Consider the following 22,697-nt stretch of genomic DNA (forward strand, 5'->3'; position numbering starts at 1 on the left):
TTTCTTTGTTTTCACCAACTCTATATGTTGATATGCAGTCACAGAACCCTATTGAAATGATTGCTTCACATATAAATATTAAATGCCTTTAATTTCTTACTGCATTTTAAAATTAATTTCTGAAAGCAGACTTCACTTTGCTCCCAGTCTCCTGTAATATGATGTAGGGACTGTAGAAGTTTAATATAAACAGATGTCACAGTGCTTGAGCATTTACTTTGACATAAATTCTTCAATATTGATGCTGCTGCTCCCATTCTTTACATTGTGTTGGATGACTGAATAAAATTTAGTTATGAATTTTTGTATAAATGTCTGTACAAATGTAGATATTTTATGTACATGGCTATAAATAATTTAAATGTATCAAGTAGGGTGGCATTTGAAACTTGTGGCTACATGACTAAGGTAGTTTTTCTCCTAAAAATTACTAATAAAGTTCAGCTGATTTCTCACTGGTATTTAACCAGAGACCAATTTATACTGAGAAGAGAGTTTGATAAAATTACAGGGTCATCACAGCTGAGTGTGATTAGTCCTGTATGAAATCTGCTTCCAGATGTAAGTCAGAGTGTGGTAGAAGACTAGATTGTATTTCCAGAGAATATTAACCTGTCATCACTCTACACTTCTCTAAAGAAATATACAGCAATTTATCCAGTAAATTTGGTTCAGTTCTGATAGTCTGCAGCTACTTCTTCAATTTTCTTTAAACCTGACAGTACCGTTACTCAGATCTGTTACTTGCATTTTTTGCTTTTCTTTCCTTGAAATAAAAAGAAAATTTGAAGGAAAATGGAGATTCTGCATTTACTTTTAATTTAATTGCCAGATGCCTATAATTCTGATTTGGCCCAGTGTATTTGTGAGTTCATTCATTTGTCTTTGGAGTAGATTGTTAAATGTGGCAGTCCAAGACTGCTACGGCCATCTTCTTGAAGGACTTAGGCTCAGAGAAAGCTAGCTCATAGTATTGTTTCAGAGACCTTTGTCATCTCTAGCATGTCTACCAAAATTGCTAGGTTATGTTATCTGCTAAGACAATTAATATATCAGACTGGCTCATGGTCGTTTTTGATCACAGCTCAACTTAGTGGGATTTATGCTGCTGATGAACGAACAAAGTTTTTCATATTCCATTGGTAGGTTTTCATTTTGTCTCCTTCCAGTTATAGTATGAAGTAAACTCTCCCTAAAAGTACAGGAGAACTTAGCAGAGTGCCAAGAGTTACTTGATAAAGTAAGCACTTAATTATTTTCATATTTTTTACTTTTAAGCTCTTTAATTTCTCAACCAATACATACATATGCATGTATGTATATTATTCTGTGTATTTTACATGTGCATATACGCATACATCTATATACATACAAACACGCACATAAAACTCAATATGCGCTGTTGGGGGCCAGTACAAATCTGACTGGGAGTGGGGGTAAGTTGTTCATAGTTTCTCCTGCTCCAATTAGGGATTGGGAGGGGCTGCTGTTAATTGCCGTTGAAGCATTGTCAGGCCTGCTCTTCTAATAAGGATGTATTTAAATGAGTCTTCCAGTCTCAGGCAGGAATGCTCTTTGGAAATGAACCAAGTGACTTGTATCCATTTGTGGTCGTGTTCACTTGTGGAGGAGTCTAAAAGTATGCAAACTAGATTTCTTTGCAGGGAAACTGAATTGTGGGAAGCGTGCCTATTCTGTAAATGATGGTGGGTGTTTAGCTCGTGGAAATGGCTAGAACTGGTCTGAACTAAAACCTCCAGAAATTCATGTAGTGCAAACACTGGGTCCTTAGCACTATTGCTGTGCTTTAAAGGTCTACTTAAAGATCTAAACCACTCTAATTGCTGCTGTACACATATGATAAGGTTGCCAGGTTTGGGAATAACTAGTCTAGAGCCATACTTGGGGTCCTGAGAATTAGACCTATGTTTAGATAAAAATGTTAAAGATTATTATGCTCCCTTTGAAGTGTCAGTTGGCTCCTCTTTGAAATAAAACTTGACTCTTCGGATCCACCTTCATCCTTAACTTCTAGTCAACCTGTGTTTTTTCAAAGATTTAAATTTAATTTCTCTGGTATCTTTCTAACTGTTGGTGTTCACTTGTAAAAAGCTTTTATGCTTCACTGTTCATATGAACACTTGCTTTTTCTTTTAGCTATAAACTCTGCGTTTGCTTGTTAGTTCATATTTATTTATTAACTTTGATTGTTGTACTTTGTACTGTTTATTGAACCTTGAAGTACTTCTCTCCTGCCACTTTAAACTGTATGTGTGGTGTTTTTTTCCTTTTTTTTTTTTTTTTAAGTGGTTTCTTTTCTCTCTTGTAACACCCCTGAAAATCTTCCCTTGAAAAGGCTTTTCCATGGTTGCTAAGCTACAGCATTGTATGCCTGGTATGCATTTCACTTTCTGAATAATAATAAGGTGAATTTCAGGAGTTTCCCAGTAATTAATAAGCACTGAGTAGCAAAGCAGAAGTGTAAGGGAAAACGAAACATGGGAAAGTTACTTAGCTAAGAAGATTATTAAATCCTTTTTTTTTTTTCCTTTTGAGTTTATGAATTTTGAAATCCAAATGTCTCCTTTTAATCCCTACTGAGTTGAATTTTACAACGGGCAGTGGATTTTGGTGACGGTGAAGAGTGTTTTATGTTTAGACTTCAGTGAGAAAGTTCTCATACAGTTTGCAGATACCTTTTAAGAAGTCAGTGTTTATTCTCTTTCTTAGAGTGCCAATGGATGTGAAAAGGGTGTGACGATCTTACAGTTGTTCTTTCTGGTTGTAGTGTCTGAGCGTATGGAAAGAGACAAAAGATATAAGCTTGCTGTTTCCACACTGACTTCCTTTTCTTATTTTGGTATATGCTTAATGATTGAACATGATCTCACTGCTTGGACATAGTTACCTTAGAGATAACACGTGATTTCCAAATAAAGAGATTGGGGAAATTGCAGAAGGATTTTTTAGATGGAAGCAGGACTAGTACCTGTGCTTTCTTGATGAGATGGTTAGTAGTTTGTAGCAACCAAAGTCACAGGCAGCCAGTGGGAATGGGATACAAAACATACATGCAGGATTTTGTTTCATAGACTCTTCTGTAGTGTGGAGGGTACAGTTTGCTTTTACTGTCCAGTTCTTGGCTGTTTCTGAGGAAAGTATTTTGAACTAGATTAGATTAGTAGCAGATGTGGGCTACTAATTAAGAATTAGTCTAAGAAGTCAAAGGCTGGTTGTCTCAATTATTACTGGACAGACGGAAGAATTATGTTCAGAGGGCAATTAAAAGACAACTGTTAAAGCAGCTCTGAAGGTTGGCATTTTGTACTTAATTTCTTCTTTGGGTAGGTGTGTAAAACAGTTTAATTACAAAATATTGTCCCTTTACACAAAACAAAAGTTTGAACGAAGTGTTATTTCATACCAGTTAAAAACCAGAACCATTCTTTGCATAATTCAGGTTCCTTTCTCAAGAACACACTGAGAATTCTGCCCTGACAAGCTCAAGGCAAACATTTTGCTTCTTGAACAAAATGTTTAAATTGTGGGCAATTCTTTTTATTTATCTATTTTTTGGAAGCTCTGGGTTTTTTTCTTTTTTAGAGATGTATGGAAAAATTGTCAGCATTCTGTTGCTTCTGTTTATGGGTTGTAAAGCAAATAATTGACATTCCTTACTTTATGCTGAGATGTTAATTCGTACCTAAAAATATTACTTGGATAGTTTAAAAGAGAGATATCCATAATGGACAATGTGTGCCACAGTTTAAACTGAAGTGATGTGATGAAGTGGTTCTTACATTTCGAAAATACGGGAAATTTTGTGAGGGTATGGGCATTAGTCTTTCAGTGCTGGTCTGTTTAATTTGAGTAGTCAATCTCTTTTTAAATAGCATTTGTCACTTTTAAAACTACACAGCAACTAAAATGCTTTGTGATTCTTTATTGCTGGCAAAATAACACTGTCTTAGGGAAAGGAGAACTGTAGTACAGTTATAACTCTCCCCCGTTTTCTTTTTTTGTCTCCTGGAAAAAATGACAATCTTCAAAAAAGCTTGCATAGTAACAGAAGAAAAAAGCAAAAAAAAATTCAACATACAGTTGATTGTCCAACTACTACAAATATGAGCGAAATTATGGATTTTTTTTCAAGACTGACAATATGTGTCTTCTTGGATTTCAAGAATTTTAAAAGACTATTGCTGTGAAAAAAGCAATATTGTAAGTCAGGACAGAATGCTGTGCAGCAAAAACCATATCCATAGAAGTTTAAAGCAAAGGTTGGCTCACAGAAAGATTAGAATTTGAAAAAATGGTGCGCATTTTCTCCCATCCATCGTGCGTGTAGAACTGTGTGGCTTAATTCCACTTCCATCACAGGACTTGGGATGATGTTTGCAGCACTATTTTGCAACTGCAAATACTTTGTGGTGTAAGCAGCGTGTGCCTGTATTGTTGGTGTTCTAAGGTAGAGGAGATGTGGTTCATATGTTTCTTAAGGTGCTGTTTCTGCATTGTATGATAAGCAGAATAATTCACATCAGTGTTCTTGAAAATAAATTTGGGCTGTGATGTGGTGCAAAGTGCTGGGTCCGTGGATCCTCTTCTAGAGATTTTCTTGGTTTACCAACAACCTGGTGTTCACAACAGTGGTGGTGAGGCAAAATGTATCCTCTTTCCTTAAATGAGATGTTGCCCCCTGCGTTCTGGAAACATATGTATGGAATATTTGAAGGTATTGTGGTAAAACCATTGATCTGAATGTACACTCAAAGCTTAATTCAGGCATGGAGCTTTGTGTTCATGGGTATAGCATACAGTGTGCAATATGTATATGTTACATACACACTGACCATACGTTAGGTTTTTCTTTCTTATTTGTAGCTTATTTTACATGTACGAAAAGGCTGTTAAATAAAGAACACTTTTTTCTGTCTAGTCACTGTGGAATAGAAGTTTTAAAGTGCTTATGAATACATTGTTCTAGGTCAGAGTGACTTAGGACTTTGTTATATTAGGGACCCTTACAAGATTACAAAGGGAAGTCATTGAAATTAAATTACTTGTTCGTGCAGTTTACTATATGTATGCCTTCTCAAAAGACACTCTAAAGTAGTGTACTCTTTTTTTTTCTTCCTTAATAGAAATCTGGTTAAGAAGTACTGTCCTAAACGTTCATCCAAAGATGAGGAACCCAGGTAAAAATGTGCATTTCGAGTTCTATGTATAAGAAATAAGGACTGCAATAAACTGTGTTTACTTGTCTCTTTATGGATTTGTATTTCTTTTGTTTAAGAAAAAATAGTGAACTGGCTAAGACAACAAAAGAATTCTGCTTGGCTTTTCACACTTCTGTTGTAATTCTTAATCATGAAGCATCACTTCTGTTTCATTAGTATTTTAAAGTAGTAAACATGGCAGGCTGTACTTGCTCTGTTCCAAATCAGTCTTCAGCGAGCTGAAAGTTTGAAAGCAGAAGTTTAGTATGCTCTGTACATACTAATGTTTGTTGTTGTTATTGTTTTTGTTTTTGCTTTTTAACGACGATGTTTTTTGTTTTTGCTTTTTAGCAACGATTACCCTTAGGCTGTGGTTTTTGCTTAGTGCAGTAGACTTTTCTTCAGTGTATTTGTATTGCAGTACGAATATAGCTATTCAGGTTTGAGACTTGAGTATAAACAAAACTCTTATTTTTGGCAAGGAGAGCTTAGGCCTCTTAAGCTGCTGACTTGCTTTGACTCCAGAGACAAAATAAGTTTGTACAATAAATAATTATAGAGTTGTTTAGCATAAATTGCTTCTCTAGTTACACAGAGAGGTGCTTGTTTTGCTGTCCATATCCATTACCATTTTTTAATTTAGAAAAGCACAATACTTTTTTCCTTTAGGGATAAACACTTATGAATGAAAGAATGTGGGCTAAGTTTCAGGTTGTGACCAGAGCACATGCTGTGCACAGTGTGCCTGGGAATCTATGCTAGGATTTCCTCTAGCTCTTTTGACTCTATTTAAAGATCCTGGGCCACAGGGAATGGGATTTGTAGTTCTAGGATGGCGTATAAATTCCACAAAGCCAAGCCTGTGGAGATGGCAGTATTCCACAGTTAAAGAGAGAAAGACGTATATTTTAATGTGGTGCCTGTTTTTTTTTCTTTCTTTCTTCCCTTCCACACACACTTTCTACCCTTTGCCCCTCCTCTTCCCCCCTTTTCAGTGCCAGCCATAGTGGCACCTTACTTCCAGCCAAGAGGTGGGCAGGCAAACAGGCAGCTGTCTCCAGAGCTGATAGCAAACTTGTTCTGTAGATCATCCATCGGGATGCATATGAGTGGTATGATTGGCATGTTCCAACCTCAAGACTATCAAGCACATCATCTCTGCAACAAGTTCAGCCTCCAGGCCTAGGGACGTATATATCTGTTCCCAAGCTCAGGCCTCTCAGTTGGCAGCTTAGGAGATACCACTATACTACAGGGCTTTCCAGGTAGTATTCTTCTTCTTTATTTTCTATCCACAAAAATCCATGTTCTTATAAAATGTATTTGAAGAGACATTGCAACATATAGTACGTGCTAGGCTCAATGTAGGCTTTCCCAATTTTCATTTCTGTTGTAATTCAGTCAGCATTAAAATAAGGTTTCTTGTAAAATGTATCTGATTTTTTTCTTCAATTTAATCAGGAGCAAAGACTGTGTTAAAGGAAATGATTAAAAAACCAAGCACTATCTCACTTTTTGCATATGTCTATTTGTGTGTATGTGCTTTCTGCCAGGTTTACTTCGTGTATTGCCTTTTTTAACATCCTTAACGAGCTGAATGACTATGCAGGACAACGTGAAGTAGTTGCTGAAGAAATGGGACACAGAGTCTATGGAGAATTGATGAGATACTCTCATGATCTAAAAACTGAGAGAAAAATGGTAATTTCTATACTTTGATTTTATAATAGGATATCAAAATGGATGTCTTTGAATAGTTTGTTTACCCAATTTCATGAACTCAGCAATAAATAGGCTTTGTAATACACATAATTAAAGTTATTCATGTATTTCTATGTACTGGTTTACTACAGTTATTAAAACCTAAGAATTGATATTTTGGGAGACAGTGCTTACTGGTAGCTTTTTTGCCAAGTGAATTTCATATGTGGTACTGTTCTTGCATCATTAATAATAATGTCTTCCAAAGAATACTGGTAGCTACTGGAGATGTGTATCGTAGTGTGTCAACTAGAGCACAAACTAGATAATGGTAATAGTAATAAAAAAGAATATATATATATGTAAATCAAACTTATTTTTGGTGTTTTTAGCATCTTCAGGAAGGGCGAAAGGCTCAACAATATCTGGACATGTGCTGGAAACAGATGGATAATGTGAGTTTGGAGGGGGGGATCTATCGTGTTAATAATACACAATTTGTAAATGGAACTGATGTCAGTTCCCTTGCTTAGACTTTAACCTTTAGTTATTTTATTGAATGGCCAAATCAGTCTTAGTAACACCCAAAATACATTCCAAAGTGTTTGTAGTTCACTGCTTAAAAAATTCTTTTGCAAACAGCTATTTAGCGTGTGTATGTGAAGACTTAGTATTTATTCAGCGCAAAGGAATTAGGTTTTAAAACGGGTACAGACTTCATTGGTTGCTTCTCAGTGGGCTCCTGTTCAGTTAGAGAGTAATTAGTAGTGACAATTTATTTCCATGAAGGTGAAATCTTAAGTATTTGACTTGCATTTGAGGGCTTGTTATATGAGGTCTATTCAAGAATACCACTTTAAGCCATGATCCTTTCAGGAGTTACAGTTACATTTTCACAGAGAAATGCAGAAAGGAAATTTCTCTAGGACAGTTTACAGGCAGTGGTTGTAATGAGTAGAAAATATAAAACAAGTATGTTCACGATGCATTCTGATATTCTGCTGTTTCTGTGTCTTTGAAATTTATTGTCTTTGATCCAGATTATTGTGAAGCAAAACTGGAAAGGTGAATTTCTGTTTTGTTGTTTTGGACTCAGATAAGCAATGTCTTGGGTCAGTGTCATGTCAGAGAGTTTTAATTCATGGTCAGATGATCAGAATAGAAGCAGGTGTGATACTTGAAGATGCTGTTATCTTTCATCCAGATAATTCCCAGAGTTCAACTCAGTCAATCAGTTGTGTTCTGTGCATGGTATTTACTTGAGTGCAAGGCGACTCTGAAATTCATACAACCTTTAAAGGGGCACATTAACCTCAATTGTCTGACTTTGCTCTGAAGCAGAAGTGCAGTGCTTACACCATCTCTATTGCCTATTTGTCTCTAGAGATACTAACATCTTGAGCTGCAACAGTTTTTCCTACAGCAGCTATCTGGACAACAGCCAGATTTATTGAACATCAGGTATATCGAGTACTGTTGTCTATGCTGCTTACAGCTATGCTAGCTGATATGAATACTGATGATAATGGATGAATATGCTAAGATCTCATAATAGAGATAAATCCTTCTGATTACCTTCAAAATAATTTAGTTGAATTTATTGAATTAAAATTGAGTGTTGAAGATGTTAACTTTAAATTTTACAAATATAATTCAGGATTTGAGTTTTTTGCCCACCCTCCAACTTCCATTTAGGTTATTGAAGTCAGGTTAAACAGTGAACTTGTCTGTTTTCTAATTTGCTGATGTTGTTTGTAATGGGTTATTTTGTATTTTGATTTTCTGATATTTTATAGCGTAATTACAGTTGTTTTCCTGCTGCTACTTAAAGGAAACAAGTTGTATATAAAAACCAGTTGAATATATTTGATACCTGTTGCATGCCCCTATGAGAACAGTGTATTTACTTAAATAAAAGTACTTAGAATTTAAGGTCTTCATTTAAAGGGAAGCTTTGATACCTAGAATTCAAAGTTGCTATACAAAACCAAAATGGGATAGTGGCTGTAGAAGCAGTAAGTTTGTGGTTTTTTTAGAGCAAAAAGAAATTTGAGAGAGAATGCAGAGAGGCAGAGAAGGCGCAGCAAAGCTATGAAAGACTGGACAATGACACTAACGCGACAAAGGCTGATGTTGAAAAGGTAAGAGCAGTGCCGTGGGGTTTTTTGTGTGTTTTGTTTTGTTTTTGTTTTTACTGTCCCTTTTCTATAAGCATATTTTTATTTGTATGATTATCATCAGTATTGGAACAACATTTTTTGTATAAAATTACATATAAAATACACTTTCCTATTACATGCAAAATCAAAGGTACAGTAAAATGTAAGAGTGCAGAGAGAGTATGCTTCATTATTCTCAAGATGATGCTGAGTCAGTTATCTTCTTTCTTCAATAGGCAGGCTTAGTGGTGTTTGGTATTTTGTAGTATATAGTAGTATGTAGTCTAGTTCCGTTACTTCTATGTTTTTGGATATATATTTAAGCAGTGTGGCTGAAATGACCATTGCTCTCTCTGTATGTAACAAGATGTAAGCTGTCAGTATAAATTAAGGGGTCACATTCTTTCAATTATAAGGGCATAACTTTCAATGATGATTTTGATTAGTGTTTTTACATAGTTGGTGGTAAGATAAATTATAATAATGCTATAATGCTATAACATAATAATGCTAAATATCATTGAAAAGCACAAGACATGTTTGAACTGATAACACTTTCCTACTAGGCTAAACAACAGTTAAACCTGCGCACACACATGGCTGATGAAAACAAAAATGAATATGCTGCACAACTACAGAATTTTAATGGGGAGCAACACAAACACTACTACATTGTCATTCCTCAGATTTATAAGGTAAAAAGTAAGAAAGTATGACTGGTGTTGTTTAAAGGGGGAATTAGATTTTAAATGTCTCTTTTTTTTTTTTTTTTTTTTTTTTTTTTAGTATTATAGTAGATAATTTTATCAGGAAATTAACATAATCTCATGCAGTCTGCATTTTCTCACAAGACTTGCTGGTTTCAGTAATTATGCTTGCAATGAAAATACTCTTGAGTTTTTTATTAAAGTTTTATATTTTAGAGATGTGAAATATTACTGAAGAGGTACAGTAAAATAAAAATTTGTGACATGAAAGCAAATGTTTAAAACAGTCATTCTAGTACGGTTTGATAACTAGTTCTCTCTCTTTTTTAAATGCATTGATCTCAGTAGAGTTGTAGAAAAGCACACGGCTATTCGTGACTTTGTGGTTTAATCTATCTCATATCAGGTATATACTGGGTAGATTTGGAGGCAGAATTGCTCCCTCCTCTCCCAAGCAGTCATTGCTTTATCAGTATTAGTAGCAATCCGCAAAACTCTCTAAAATAATGAAAAAGTAAAAAAGTCAAATTAAATCAGTACTTTGAATCTGGAAAAGGACTATTTCTAGGTGCTTTGTATAACTATTAAATTTTGTTTGATGCTTTCAAAAACAGAGGCTTTACTTCAGTTTAAAGTAAAATAGTTGGGGTCCATCAGCTGAGGGAGCATTCAGACACCTAGTGGTATGTATGTTCAGCCACATGGGAGATTACTATGGCTGTCAAAACTGATTCTGAGACATGGAGTTAGGAAATGAAAGGAAAGTAAAAACGCTGACTTTGTTTGAAGATGTATCAATTTAAGAATGCTTCATATTTTCTTGGCTGATTAAAGAATTTTTTAATATTTTAACTGGTAAGCAGCACTTCAGCAGATCTGTCATTAGCAAACTGAGGGAGTAATTGCAGTTAAGTCCTGGGAGAAACAGCTTGGTCGACCTTGTAGCTTGCATAAGTGTTTTTGTTTATTGCCTTATTTCTAGGGTTAAAATCCATTATCATTGTGAGATGTATGTTTTCTGAAATCTCCAGTAAAAGCATGAAGTCCTAGTCCTATTTTTTCTTGGGACTACATTTTTTTATTACTTCCTTGAGGGTGTTGGCTATACATTATACGAGAAAGCATGGGGAGAGGAGTGTAGCAGGGCTAGGCTCTTGCTGTGTTTCAAAGAGATGAAATCAGATGCTGTTTGAGATACCTGCCTTTGCTAGTGTAGATACAGGAAAGGTCAAGCTTCTTATCCCATTTTTGATAACTGGTTGAGGTATGTAATACTGCTTTTTGTTTTCTTCTGTTTGTTTTCTTTTCTACCTTCATTGAGCTGAAAGGTTCAGGGCTATTATCTTCATAGGATTTCTCTTTAGTTTGTTCTTTCTGTTATGTTTATGTTCCAATAAGTAGACTTTAATTACAAACTTAAATCGTGTGTACCATTACTTGTGTAATGGTAATCTTTTATTTTCTCACACACTTGTAAAGGAAATGGTTTCTATTTGAAATCAGAGAACATCTAAATGCATATAAGTGTCATATTTCTAACCTTTCCTATTTTTTGTTAATCATAGGTATTTATTGGAGAGGATAAAAGTAAAAGCAAAGTTAAAGAAGATGAGATTTCAGGTGGATATACCTATCACCAGAGAAATTATTTCGAAGTGGAAGGAGAGAGTGAGGAGATGTAGAAACTAGTAGAATTTTTTCATTATAGTTTCCATTTTTGCATGAAACAAATATTTTTAACAAGTAGGTGGGGGTAGGCATTATACACAGGCTTTAAAAAAGAATAGAGTCCAGGCCTTCACACCATTTAATAAATAAAAGAGTATTGACTCATTGTAACCACTGTTCTGTGCATCTTTAGTCTATGCCTGAAAGGACTTAATTTTTTTAAACTTAATTAGCTTCTGTTTTGTTAGGGAAATAAAAACACTGGGAAAGCACAGAAATTCTGTACTACACTGTGATGACCACACTAACTGCAAACATCAGGAACAGGAAAAAATCCATAAATAAAAACTTCAATAAAATAATCCTTCTTTGTGCTTGCAGCAACTTCAAGAGATGGATGAAAGAAGGACCATCAAACTCAGTGAATGTTACAGGGGCTTTGCTGACTCTGAGCGCAAGGTTATTCCGATCATCTCCAAATGCTTAGAAGGGATGATCCTTGCAGCAAAATCAGTTGATGAACATAGGGTAAGTAGAATTGAGCTTCTTATTAAGTGCACATGAGTAAAGGAACTGATACAGACGCTGTGGAGAGTGTTAAAAGTGTCGTGACATCACTGTTTAGTCTAAATGGTAGCTTCCACCACTGCTGGTGTCTGTTTTCTTCATGTTTTATTTCTTTCCTTTGATCTGAAGATCTTTAACCATGTTGTGTATGATTTTGGACACATTGCATTGGGTATCCTGAAACATCCCAGAATACCAGCATGGTTGGTATCTTCTCTGGTATGCATTAAATCATACAAAAGGGTGTTCAGTTAACACCCCGTTAGATCTTACTGTATCTAGTTTCTGAGTGTTACCTTAATTTCAGTGCTAATGTTGAAGGATTAGAAGTAGTAGTAGCTTGGGCCTAAACCATGTTCTGTTTTAAATCTGTGAGAACCAGGGGGGACTATTTGCTGGGTTCTGAATAGCAGGGTTTACTGTGATTTACACTGTTGGTAACACTACTGAGAAAAAAGAATATATGCTGTCTTAAATTGATCTATCCACAAGCGTGCATTTTGTGTTCTGTTTCCCACCTGTGCATCTTCGTGCTTAAAGGGGAAATTTGTCTCCATGTTTCCTTCTCCTTCTCTCTTGATGGCTTTGCTTGTTTTTCTTTTTAAACTCATTAATGTCCCATGTTTAGGACTCCCAGCTAGTGATAGACTGCTTCAAATCTGGTTTTGAACCTCCTGGAGATTTTCCATTTGAAGATTACAGTCAGAATATTTACAGAACTATCTCTGATGGAACCATCAGTACACCAAAGCAGGAAGGAATGAGAATTGATTCAAAAACTACAGTGGGCAAGTCTAAAGGAAAGCTGTGGCTGTTTGGAAAGAAGCCAAAGGTAACAATTTTGAAATTACTATTTGGAAAATTAAAATGTAAAGATTCAGAGTACCTGGAAGCAGCAATTACTTAATTTAATATAACTTTCCCCTTGCCCTCCACTGTCTTTTTGAAGATGTACAAAGAGATCTGAAGGTTTGAGTAAGGTTGGATATTTATCATATTAAAAATGGGGGAAGTTTTGCAATTTTTCTTCTAGTCATTTGTGTCCTGGAATGTTTTTTTATTAGGTATTTGATATTCTGCGTGGGTTTAAATAGTGTAAATAAAAGTAGCTTCCAATTTCTTTTATTTCTAAGTGGCCATAAAGACTTTTTGCAATTGCACAGAAAAGGTGTTGATTTTGAGTGTCAAAATAAACAAAAAAGGTCACGAAGGAGAGGTATGGTTTGAAAGCAGGCAGACTTCAGATCTCTTTAATATTACAACAAGCAACCCACTTTTAACTGGCACTTTTTATATGTGCTTTTATAGAGGAATATTATATAGATTTTTATTAAACTTGCTAGCTTTGAAAACATTTAAGTTTGTCTGAAAAAATTAAAACTTACAATACCTTACTGATAAGACATACTGTTGAAGCTCCATACATGTAAATATCCCAGAAGGAATAGTACTAAGAAATAGGTAAAAATATTCCTGAGCTTGAGGGAAAAAAATTGAAAGCAGAGGAATTGCTCCTTTCAATTGACGCTTTCTGTGCTAGGTGCCTTCATGGATCAACAAAAAAAGGTTTTTAATACAAGCATGAGCTAGCTATATAAATGCAGATACATGTTTAAATTTTACACTAGGATTTTAGTTAGTATTAGAGCGTATCAGAAAGTCATTTTAATGATTCCCTCAAATTTCAGTGAGGTCATTTTAATGCTCCAAATCAGTATTTGCCACTTATTATAGAAAGCTATTGTTACAGCTCATTAGTCGTAGGATTTTTTTTTAAACCAATTGATATTGTTCCAAGCAAGCAGATCGCTACATCTCCTTCTCAGTGTGTTTGTTATGTGTAACTGCAGCTGTGTTGAAATGAAAATCGATTATTTACTTTTCATGCAGCATAATTAATGTTTGATAGTAGTTTATCATTTCAATGCATTAGTATATTTATTGCGTTTGGCTGCAGAGATGGGTGGGATTTAACCTGTTCTGAAATTAGATCATGACTACTAGTTTGGTAATAAGCCATCTTCCCAAGAATTTTGTGCAACAACCCCCCTTCCGTGGACAGTGAAGCAGTGAAAATCTAAATTGGTGTACAGTCTGGATGTTGGCATTTACTGTAGTTACAAGAAATTCCTTTGTATGATGATAGGTGAAGAAAGCTGACACTTTTTTTTTTCCTACTTTTTTTTTTGGTATGTAGCATTCAGAGACTCATCCCTACTGTTTCCTATATGGAATCACAGATGTACATATGTACTACATGCACCTCTTCCCTAAGTACCTAGAGGAAATGGAGGATTATGTCCATTTTTTTCTCCTGTTTTTCTGGGGAGGGATGGATGGATACACTTCAAAAAAACAGCAGCTGGGAGCAAAATATCAGAATATATATAGATATATAAAATACTAAAAACAATATATTTTAACAGAAAAATACAATTGTAAATATTACTGAAAATTTAAAAAATATATTATTATATTAGCTAATATAAGAACCCCCTCCCCCCCCCCCCACGCTTATTTACTGTAGATATAAAAGCCTTTTGGAAAGGGAATGAATTGTGCAGCAGAGGAAATAGAAAAATTGAAATGGGCAAAAGCAGCAGGGGTATAAGAGACAAAAAATGAGAGAAGCAATTTTTTAAAAGGGGAGGAAGAAAGCAGAGAAAGCTCTAGGGATTATGTTGATTAGGAGCGCCATTCAGCCATTATTTAAGTCCAATTTGATTACAGAGATTGAGTATACTTATTTTTTTAGTCATTCTCCATAGATACATGTAGTATTTCTATTTACATAGCTTAGCTGGTAATGTGAATCAAAATATAGGAAGGAAATGTGAGCAGGAATGCACAAGCTTCCAAAATGACTCTAACTAAGGTTGGGAAAAGCAGAACTAACTGTTCTAAGAGAGGAGATAAACAACTTCAGGATCTTTTTCGGATCTTGTGGAAGTTGTGTCTAAAGCTTTCTTCATTGTAACTCTGAAGTTGTCGTGAAGATTCGTGACAGAAACCTTTTAAAAGTAATACAGTTGTAGTGTAAATGTGACTGTGGAACGTTACAAGGTGTTTCTGTGTTGGATGGAAATTTTATAAGACAGACTTTTCATTTTAAAATCACTGAACATTTGGCTTATTTATTGCTTTCTTTATTTCCACATTAGCCACAGTCCCCACCCCTAACCCCTACTAGTTTATACACATCCAGTACTCCTAATGGGTCCCAGTATCCCATATTCTCCATTGAACCAGTGCATTATTGCATGAGTGACATAAAAACAGGGAAGCCCAGAATTCCTTCTTTCAGAAGCCTCAAAAGAGGGGTAAGTTGGATAACAAGTTGAAATGCATGATGGGCTATGAGCAGTGTGTTTGTGATGTGGCTTTTCTAATGCTCTTCACCCTCATTATAAGGCTTACTCTGTTTAAAGTAACACTTCAGCTACAAGGTCACTTTCAGAATACTTCTTTTTTTCTTATTACATAGACCTTACCAGCATATTAAAATGAAAATAAAACAGAAATACCCTTTACAACATTCCAAATACTGGTGCCTAAAATGAAGGTTTTATAAAGAGGGTGCTCAGCATGTGTTTGATACCTTTTTTCATTGTCGTTCACATTCACAAATGTTTTCCTACCATCATGGAACATATTTTTGCAGTAATTTATCATTGGGTGTATATATAGTCACCAGAAAAAATCTGAAAGATCACATCTTATTGCTGACTTTTAATTGAAATAATAGTAACTGATGACAAGACTGAACTAAGAGAAGTTTTGTTTATCTTTTGTACATCAAAGGCTATAGCACATGGTGCTTGCAGATTTTGAAATACTGAAACATTGCAATTTTAATGCATTTTATGATTGATTGTTTTTCGTCATCCTAGGTCTGTTTAGGTAAAATTACTGAAAAATTACTACCAAATGCTACTTTCTGAGATTAATCAATTCATTTACTGATCTGTAGTGGCATAATCTGCAAATAGAATTTGCTGGAAGACAGTAAAAGGGAATTGTTAAGTGGTTTTCTAGCAACATTTGTAGTACTAGTGATAAATGTACTGGCACTTTCCTGCTATGTTGGTGAAACACAGGCTGCCCAGTTCATGTGTGTGCTATGATATTGATCCACATAATGAGGTAATTGGATGAATTCGATTATATTTAATTCATGATTTGCTCATATTTGAAAACAAAATCAACGTGCTGTCTCATATGCATCGAGAAAGGCTGGATACTGTAGATGTAATGACAACGTAATGTAATACAACGCACAACGTTGTATTGCAGTAAGCAATTCAGAGGCTCCCTTGCTGTCATTCTGAACCAAAATGAGTTATATTTTTAAAATTTATTCAAATTTTAAATTTATTTTCTTTAAGTCATGTTGTCGTATCTTATTTCAGGCCCCCACTTATTTTTGAATAACCCTTCTACCACCACCATTTTTAGAAGATTCTTGTGCTCCTCTAAGTGTTTATGGAGGGCAGTTTCTCCTTTCTCCTTCTGAATTACTTGTGTTATAATTTATTTTGGTCATGAAGATAATGTTCCTTCTTTAGCACTCAATGTAGAATTTGATTGCACGGTTGCTGAAATAGCAGAGATTTTGATTACTCCACTTGTTTGTTTATCACTAGATGTATCAGCTCCTGGCTCACAAATCAACACCTTACAGTATTAGTAGTTCTAGAATCCCTTACTGAAGCAAAAGATTATCTTGTAACAACTACACAATGCCCATGGAAACTGAAACAGTATTTTAATTTTTTATTCTTAGTAATTCATTGATCATGCTGTAAAACTGTATGAACTTAATACATAGTACTCTGTAAAATTAACAAGGAGTGCTAGTGTCATACAAATCTGGATTAATTCAAATATCCCACAGTATCAGATATTTTAATCTCTATAAATCTTTGAGATGAACACTTAATGACTTATTTTTTTTGAAATACCTTTCAAATATTTTAATAGGTAACACATGTATCAAGTGCCTTGAAATGTATACTGTAATTCTAATAGATTGTGTGTGTTACGGATCAGATTTATCTTTTTAATACATCTTGAATCAGTGATTAGTAGATGCTAGTATGATTCTGTTTTGTCCTTGGAAAATGATGTCCAAGTAGTACTGACGGGAAGAGCTATCAAATGGTATTTTAATTTGTTTTGGCTTCTACTGAGATTTATCCATGAATTGCCATATACCAGATAATAAGCACACTGGTTATTTTGTTTTACATGCCCTGTATAAGATGTCACTCAAGGCACTAGAAATCGCAAAACCAAACTGCTCTCATTCCGTACTTCGTGCATTAGATTTTTCCTGTCATGTGCTGTATAGAGAAAGCAGCATACAGTAGTTTAAGTTACAACTCTATATAAAAGTAATAGGCTGTTGAAGTCTGAAGTGTAGCTGCTCCTTTCTTTTATTAGTACTGTTATTCTGTACTGTTTATTATTCTTTGAAGTCTTAACATTTCCAGGTAGTCTTAGTGCTTGTGAGAGGTCTTTGCTCAGTGCTACTTGATACATAAATGGATATGTTGTACACATAAAAGTAGTTTATTCTTATAGCCATTTTATGTCTTTGGACTTTATTGAGGTTTCTACCATGGTAACATTTGCAAAGGAGTATCATTTTCTTTATGGCTAGAAATTCCAATTTTAAGTGTGTGCTCTAATCAACTGTCACAACAATTGTTGAAGGTCATAAATGATGTCACAGATAACTGTATTCTAAGTTGCTTGGCCTTCCTCTGGACAGGCTTGTACTAGGTCATGGGACCCGTAGTGGATCTTCCAAATGCTGTGACATGTTAAGCCAAAGCTTTGACACCTGTTTTATTTGCTTCCTCTAAGGATGAACTTGTAACTCTCTAAATGGCTTTATTTTCATCCAAGTAAAACATTTTTAGGATAGTAGCAATGACTCAAATGTGCTGTTTTCAGAAAGTAAAATTATTAACTTAAAAGGTCTTTGTTTATTGTAGTTCTGCTTCGATAATAAGGTAAAACACTTGGTAAAAATACCTTTTTACCTTTGTAAAATCGATGGTAGTGGATTGTTAGCTATAATTAACAAAGTATTTGTATATGGCTGATCAGTCCTTCATCATCATTGAATTCTGCTATTTTGTGTGTTGTTGGCTGTGTGTTCGTTTCTTCTCCCACAACAGAAGTTCTTTAAGCATATTATTTGAAGCACTAAAATTCAAAATTTGTTCAATGAAATTGTGTATTACAATTTTGTAAGTTAAACTACCCGTTATCACCTAGTGACATTTTTAAAATCAGTAATGCTTAAAGCAGAAGTGTATTTCTGATTATTGTATTTTGCTGTTCTTGTGCTCATAGTAAAATGTATTTTTTTTTAATAATTTTTAAATTTTAATCTTTAAAAATATTTTAAAGATATGGTTTTAGGCATTAATCATTTTTGTAACTGGTCGTTGCATGTGAATAATTTCCCGTTTCTTTCTGCTTTCAAATGAACTGTGCAGTGGTCGGTGAAGATGGTAAGCCCGTGTGCTGATCTGTCTGCTGTACTTCTGCTAAGATAGCATGAAAGTAATCTTTTGATAGTGTTTCCATATCATAACTGCTAAGTCAGGTGCTGAAATGCATCTCCAGACTTTCTACTCTCATACACAGTCATGTTCTTAATCATCCATGCTTAATGTGAGATAATTAGACGTGATCCAGCTGCAACTAATTCTGTGATTTTGGAATTTTAAGGTTGACCAGTATTCATCAGCTGGTGATAATGGAAATACTTAGGGATTTCTTTTGTCAGGAGAAATGTTAAAGCAGCATAAAATAGTTATACAAAAAGACTACAAAACTTGTTTAAAAGAGAAATATTGAATACTGCAATATTCAGTCACTTGAATTTAACCAAACGTTTGCAGGGGAGATGATCTTTTATGTTCAGGAGTATTAGAAAGCTTTTATATTTGAAATAAATGCAATAAATAAATGAAGCTTTTATAAATTAAAAGCACATCTTAATCAATATTATAATTTTGCAGAGTAGATCAGCAAAATTCACAGAAATAAGTGTTCTTCTGATTATTACTGTAGGATAGGGTAGTTTTAACTGACCTGTAATGAGCAATCATATAGAGGATGTGATTATCTTTTTCTTTCCCTGTAGCATGTAGAAGCACCTGAAAAGACTTTTTCCCCCAGAAAGAAGAGCTCTTGCTTTATTTTGGAAACAACATATCTTGATTGTCCATCTTTTATGGTGTCTTGTATTCCCTTCTTAAAAAGTAATGAGATTATGATTTTACAAGTGAAAAAGAACCAGGAAGTTGAGGGGCAAGAAGATCTTAAGAGGGGGACATATCTAGAAAATTGGAATTAGCATCTGAGCCTGAGGCTGCTTGTATCAAAATCTTGACAGTTATGTTTCTGTCAAATTTCTTCTTGTGAAGAGAAATGTCAAGTTCAGTTTACCTCTGAGGAGGGTTTCTGTAATGGCAAGCAGGTTTCTTGGGCTAAAAATAACTTTCTTATGCAACTAGCACAAAAGTAACGTAACTTTCTATTATTAATATGTGTACTGTATTTCCTTCTTAGAAAGTAGTGTAGGTGTCTGTCACCCAAGGGGAAGAGTTGGCACAACAAATTCACAGGATATGTAAAAATTTCTTCCCATTCTTTATACACGCAAGTCCTTCCATCCTGTTTATAACCCTGGCACAAGCTTACACTGTAACAATAGTTGGTCTTAAGTATAAAAAAAAAAAGGAGAGGTGGGGGAATCGTGTTTGAAAAGTAACATTTTTTTTTTCTCCCTGAAACATTCTTTTTTATAATTAAAAAGGTGACGTAGAATATTTAACCAAGTTTTGATTCAGCAACAAATTTAAGTCATAATTTTGATGGTGTAAATTCTGTGTTCTGTGAACTGGTTTTATGCTAGGTAAAATGTATCAGAAGTTTGTAAGTCTAATTGAGATTCTTGTAATACGTTCTCTAACAAGATTGATGAACTTCTGAAAGGCAATTACAGTACTGATTTGTAACGTAGGTCCAAATTACAGTATTCTTCTTTTGACAGCATCTAAATAGCCATAGAAAACATAATCCATGGAAAGAATCAATTATGTGCATACTATTATTATATACACATCTTAGATTTTTGTTCTGACTGAAATTACTGTTAGTAATTAATTCTGATTTTGCTAAAGGGAGGTTCGTGGCTCAGCTTTTCAGACTAATTATTATTAAGCGTAGAAATTATTAATTACAACCCTGAGACACCTATTGCAGAAGGCAAAAAGAACCTTGAATGAGTGACTACAAGCTGGCACCAAAAACTTGCATTTATTCTGTTGTGGTCTCTTAAAAAGCTGTGTGTCAAGTAGAGAGCTTTTAAGAAGGTCCATCCTGCTTCCAGTGACCGCTGTTCATGTGTGGGTATGTCAGTTCAGCTGTCTCAATGTGTGTGCGCTGTTTCTTTAATAGCATTCATATTTGCAGGGCCCTGCACTAGAAGACTTCAGCCACCTCCCTCCAGAACAAAGGCGCAAGAAACTGCAGCAGAGAATTGATGAACTCAACAGAGAACTACAGAAGGAAACCGACCAAAAGTGAGTGCATTTTTTCTAGAGGTTCATCATGGGTCTCTTTATGTCAGTTTCAGTTGAAGTCCTCTGCTTAGGCCAACAGCTCTCAGACATTAGGAGAGAATACACTATTACAAGCTATTACAAAGCATTTTTAGTGGATGTGCTGTTGTATGTAGATTGTTATCATCGCCTCCTCCTGCTGCTTCACTATAATACATATTTCAATCCTAATGTTGCATAGGAAACATTGGATCTAAAAGCATGCCGTTAAAGAAAAAAAAAAAACAATACATAGGTCTGTTGAGCAAGAGAGCTGCAGCTTAGTGCATTATGAAAAGAACATTAATATTTAGAAAGTTGTGTATAACAGTACAGAAAACAGTATTGACACTGCATAGAGAAGTGTTGACAGTTGGATTCCTTGCATGTTTGTGCATGACATGAAAAAGTAAAGCAAAACATTAAGATGACAGAACGGGAAAAGGCGTTAGGTGTGTTACAGGGAGCAGTAGTTCCTCATGTCTGTGCTTAGGATCTAGGAACTCTAATCATGGGTCGGGCTCTCATACACCTAAATAGTATTTTAGCTTTAATGAACCAGTACAGATGTTTGTAATTTTATAATTATTGTGGGGTTTTGTATGCTGTTAGAGATGCCCTCATCAAGATGAAAGATGTTTATGAAAAAAATCCCCAGATGGGTGATCCAAGCAGTCTGCAACCAAAATTAGCTGAGACAATGAGCAACATGGACCGTCTTCGGATGGAAATACACAAGAATGAGGTGAGAATCTAAAACAATTAATCGGAAAATCTAAATGAATGGTAATGTAGTAGTTTGCCTTATGGGTTATAAATGTAGCAGTCATGAAACTACTTGGTTTAACAACAAGCTCCCAATACAATTGTCCCTAGGGTATGCTATTTTCAGGTATGTTAGTCTAGCTATAATGACGGTATACTTTATTAAAGATGCAAACTGTTAAGAAGAAGTTATTAATCACTTATTCTGCAATTCATAGGAGATTAAAGTTTTTTTTTCCTTATTACCTAACTCAAGTATGGAGCATATGCTAAGCAGAGAGGATTAGATTAATACTTCATATGAAATGATTACAAGATTTCATGTGTGAATGCAGTCTCTTTGTGGCTGTGTACTAACAACTGAACAGCATGCAGTTAAGTGCATTTTTGGAATGGTTCTTGCTGGTTTAGAATCAACTTTTGTCTTGAAACCAGTATTTGTCTTTTTTTCCCCCAGGCCTGGCTGTCTGAAGTTGAAGGTAAAGTAGCAGCCAGAAGCGACAGGCGGCACAGCAGTGATATCAACCACCTTGTAACACAGGGCAGAGAGAGGTCACTATTCTATCTCTACTGCTTTTGTATCTTACGCTAGAATCAATACATCCGTCTGATAGTTAAGAGGAGGTGATGGTTATTCCTTATCCTCTGAAAGTTTATTTTTCCAGAGGAAAATCTTACTGGTTCTGAGTGCTAGAGCTCACTTCACGTCATTATGGTAGCATAGAAAAATTGAGTCTGATGGAAACAACCACTCATTAAATACCAGCGTCTCTTAAAGTGAACTCTTTCCATTCCATAAGGCTCACCAGTTTTCCATGTTTTGTAGAGACAGGTATGTCAAAGTTATGTTTGTTTTCGTAGCAGAATTCAGTCCAAAACCTTTGTTAGATCAAAACATTTTCAGAAAATCACCTCCAGGAGCAAATATAAACACTGTTAACAGGCCTTCCCAGAACAATATCCATGGTCTTACCCTTTCTATAATGCATGTATGTTCAGTGTTTCAGAGCTAAAAACTCTCCAGAATCCTCACATTCCACTCATTGCATTACAGCCCTGAAGGGAGTTACACGGATGATGCAAATCAGGAAGTTCGAGGCCCACCACAGCAGCATGCACATACAAATGAATTTGATGATGAGTTTGAAGATGATGATCCATTACCAGCTATAGGACATTGCAAGGCAATATATCCCTTTGATGGTAAGGTTGACAACATACACTATGATTCCTTCAGTAAAATGTATGGATTTCTTTTGTTACAAAGAAGAGAGGTAAAATGATTTA

The 22,697-nt window shown here is 35.0% G+C and overlaps 1 protein-coding gene across 3 annotated transcripts in view; it reads left to right on the forward strand.

The window, feature by feature from the left end:
- The window catches only part of FNBP1L (formin binding protein 1 like), a 52,670-nt gene that overhangs the window by 27,118 nt on the left and 2,855 nt on the right, over window positions 1-22,697 (forward strand). For 2 of the 3 annotated variants that reach the window (XM_035537421.2, XM_035537422.2), the window contains exons 3-13: window positions 5,145-5,198; window positions 6,773-6,920; window positions 7,313-7,375; window positions 8,957-9,061; window positions 9,646-9,774; window positions 11,836-11,982; window positions 12,650-12,853; window positions 20,518-20,627; window positions 21,258-21,390; window positions 21,868-21,962; window positions 22,465-22,613. In XM_035537421.2, the coding sequence (XP_035393314.1) occupies window positions 5,145-5,198; window positions 6,773-6,920; window positions 7,313-7,375; window positions 8,957-9,061; window positions 9,646-9,774; window positions 11,836-11,982; window positions 12,650-12,853; window positions 20,518-20,627; window positions 21,258-21,390; window positions 21,868-21,962; window positions 22,465-22,613 (1,337 nt within the window). The remainder of the gene's footprint in view (window positions 1-5,144; window positions 5,199-6,772; window positions 6,921-7,312; window positions 7,376-8,956; window positions 9,062-9,645; window positions 9,775-11,835; window positions 11,983-12,649; window positions 12,854-20,517; window positions 20,628-21,257; window positions 21,391-21,867; window positions 21,963-22,464; window positions 22,614-22,697) is intronic. The other variant, XM_035537423.2, reaches the window with a different exon arrangement.

Source organism: Cygnus atratus, chromosome 8 (assembly GCF_013377495.2).
Source record: "Cygnus atratus isolate AKBS03 ecotype Queensland, Australia chromosome 8, CAtr_DNAZoo_HiC_assembly, whole genome shotgun sequence".
NCBI classification, from domain to species: Eukaryota; Metazoa; Chordata; class Aves; order Anseriformes; family Anatidae; genus Cygnus; species Cygnus atratus.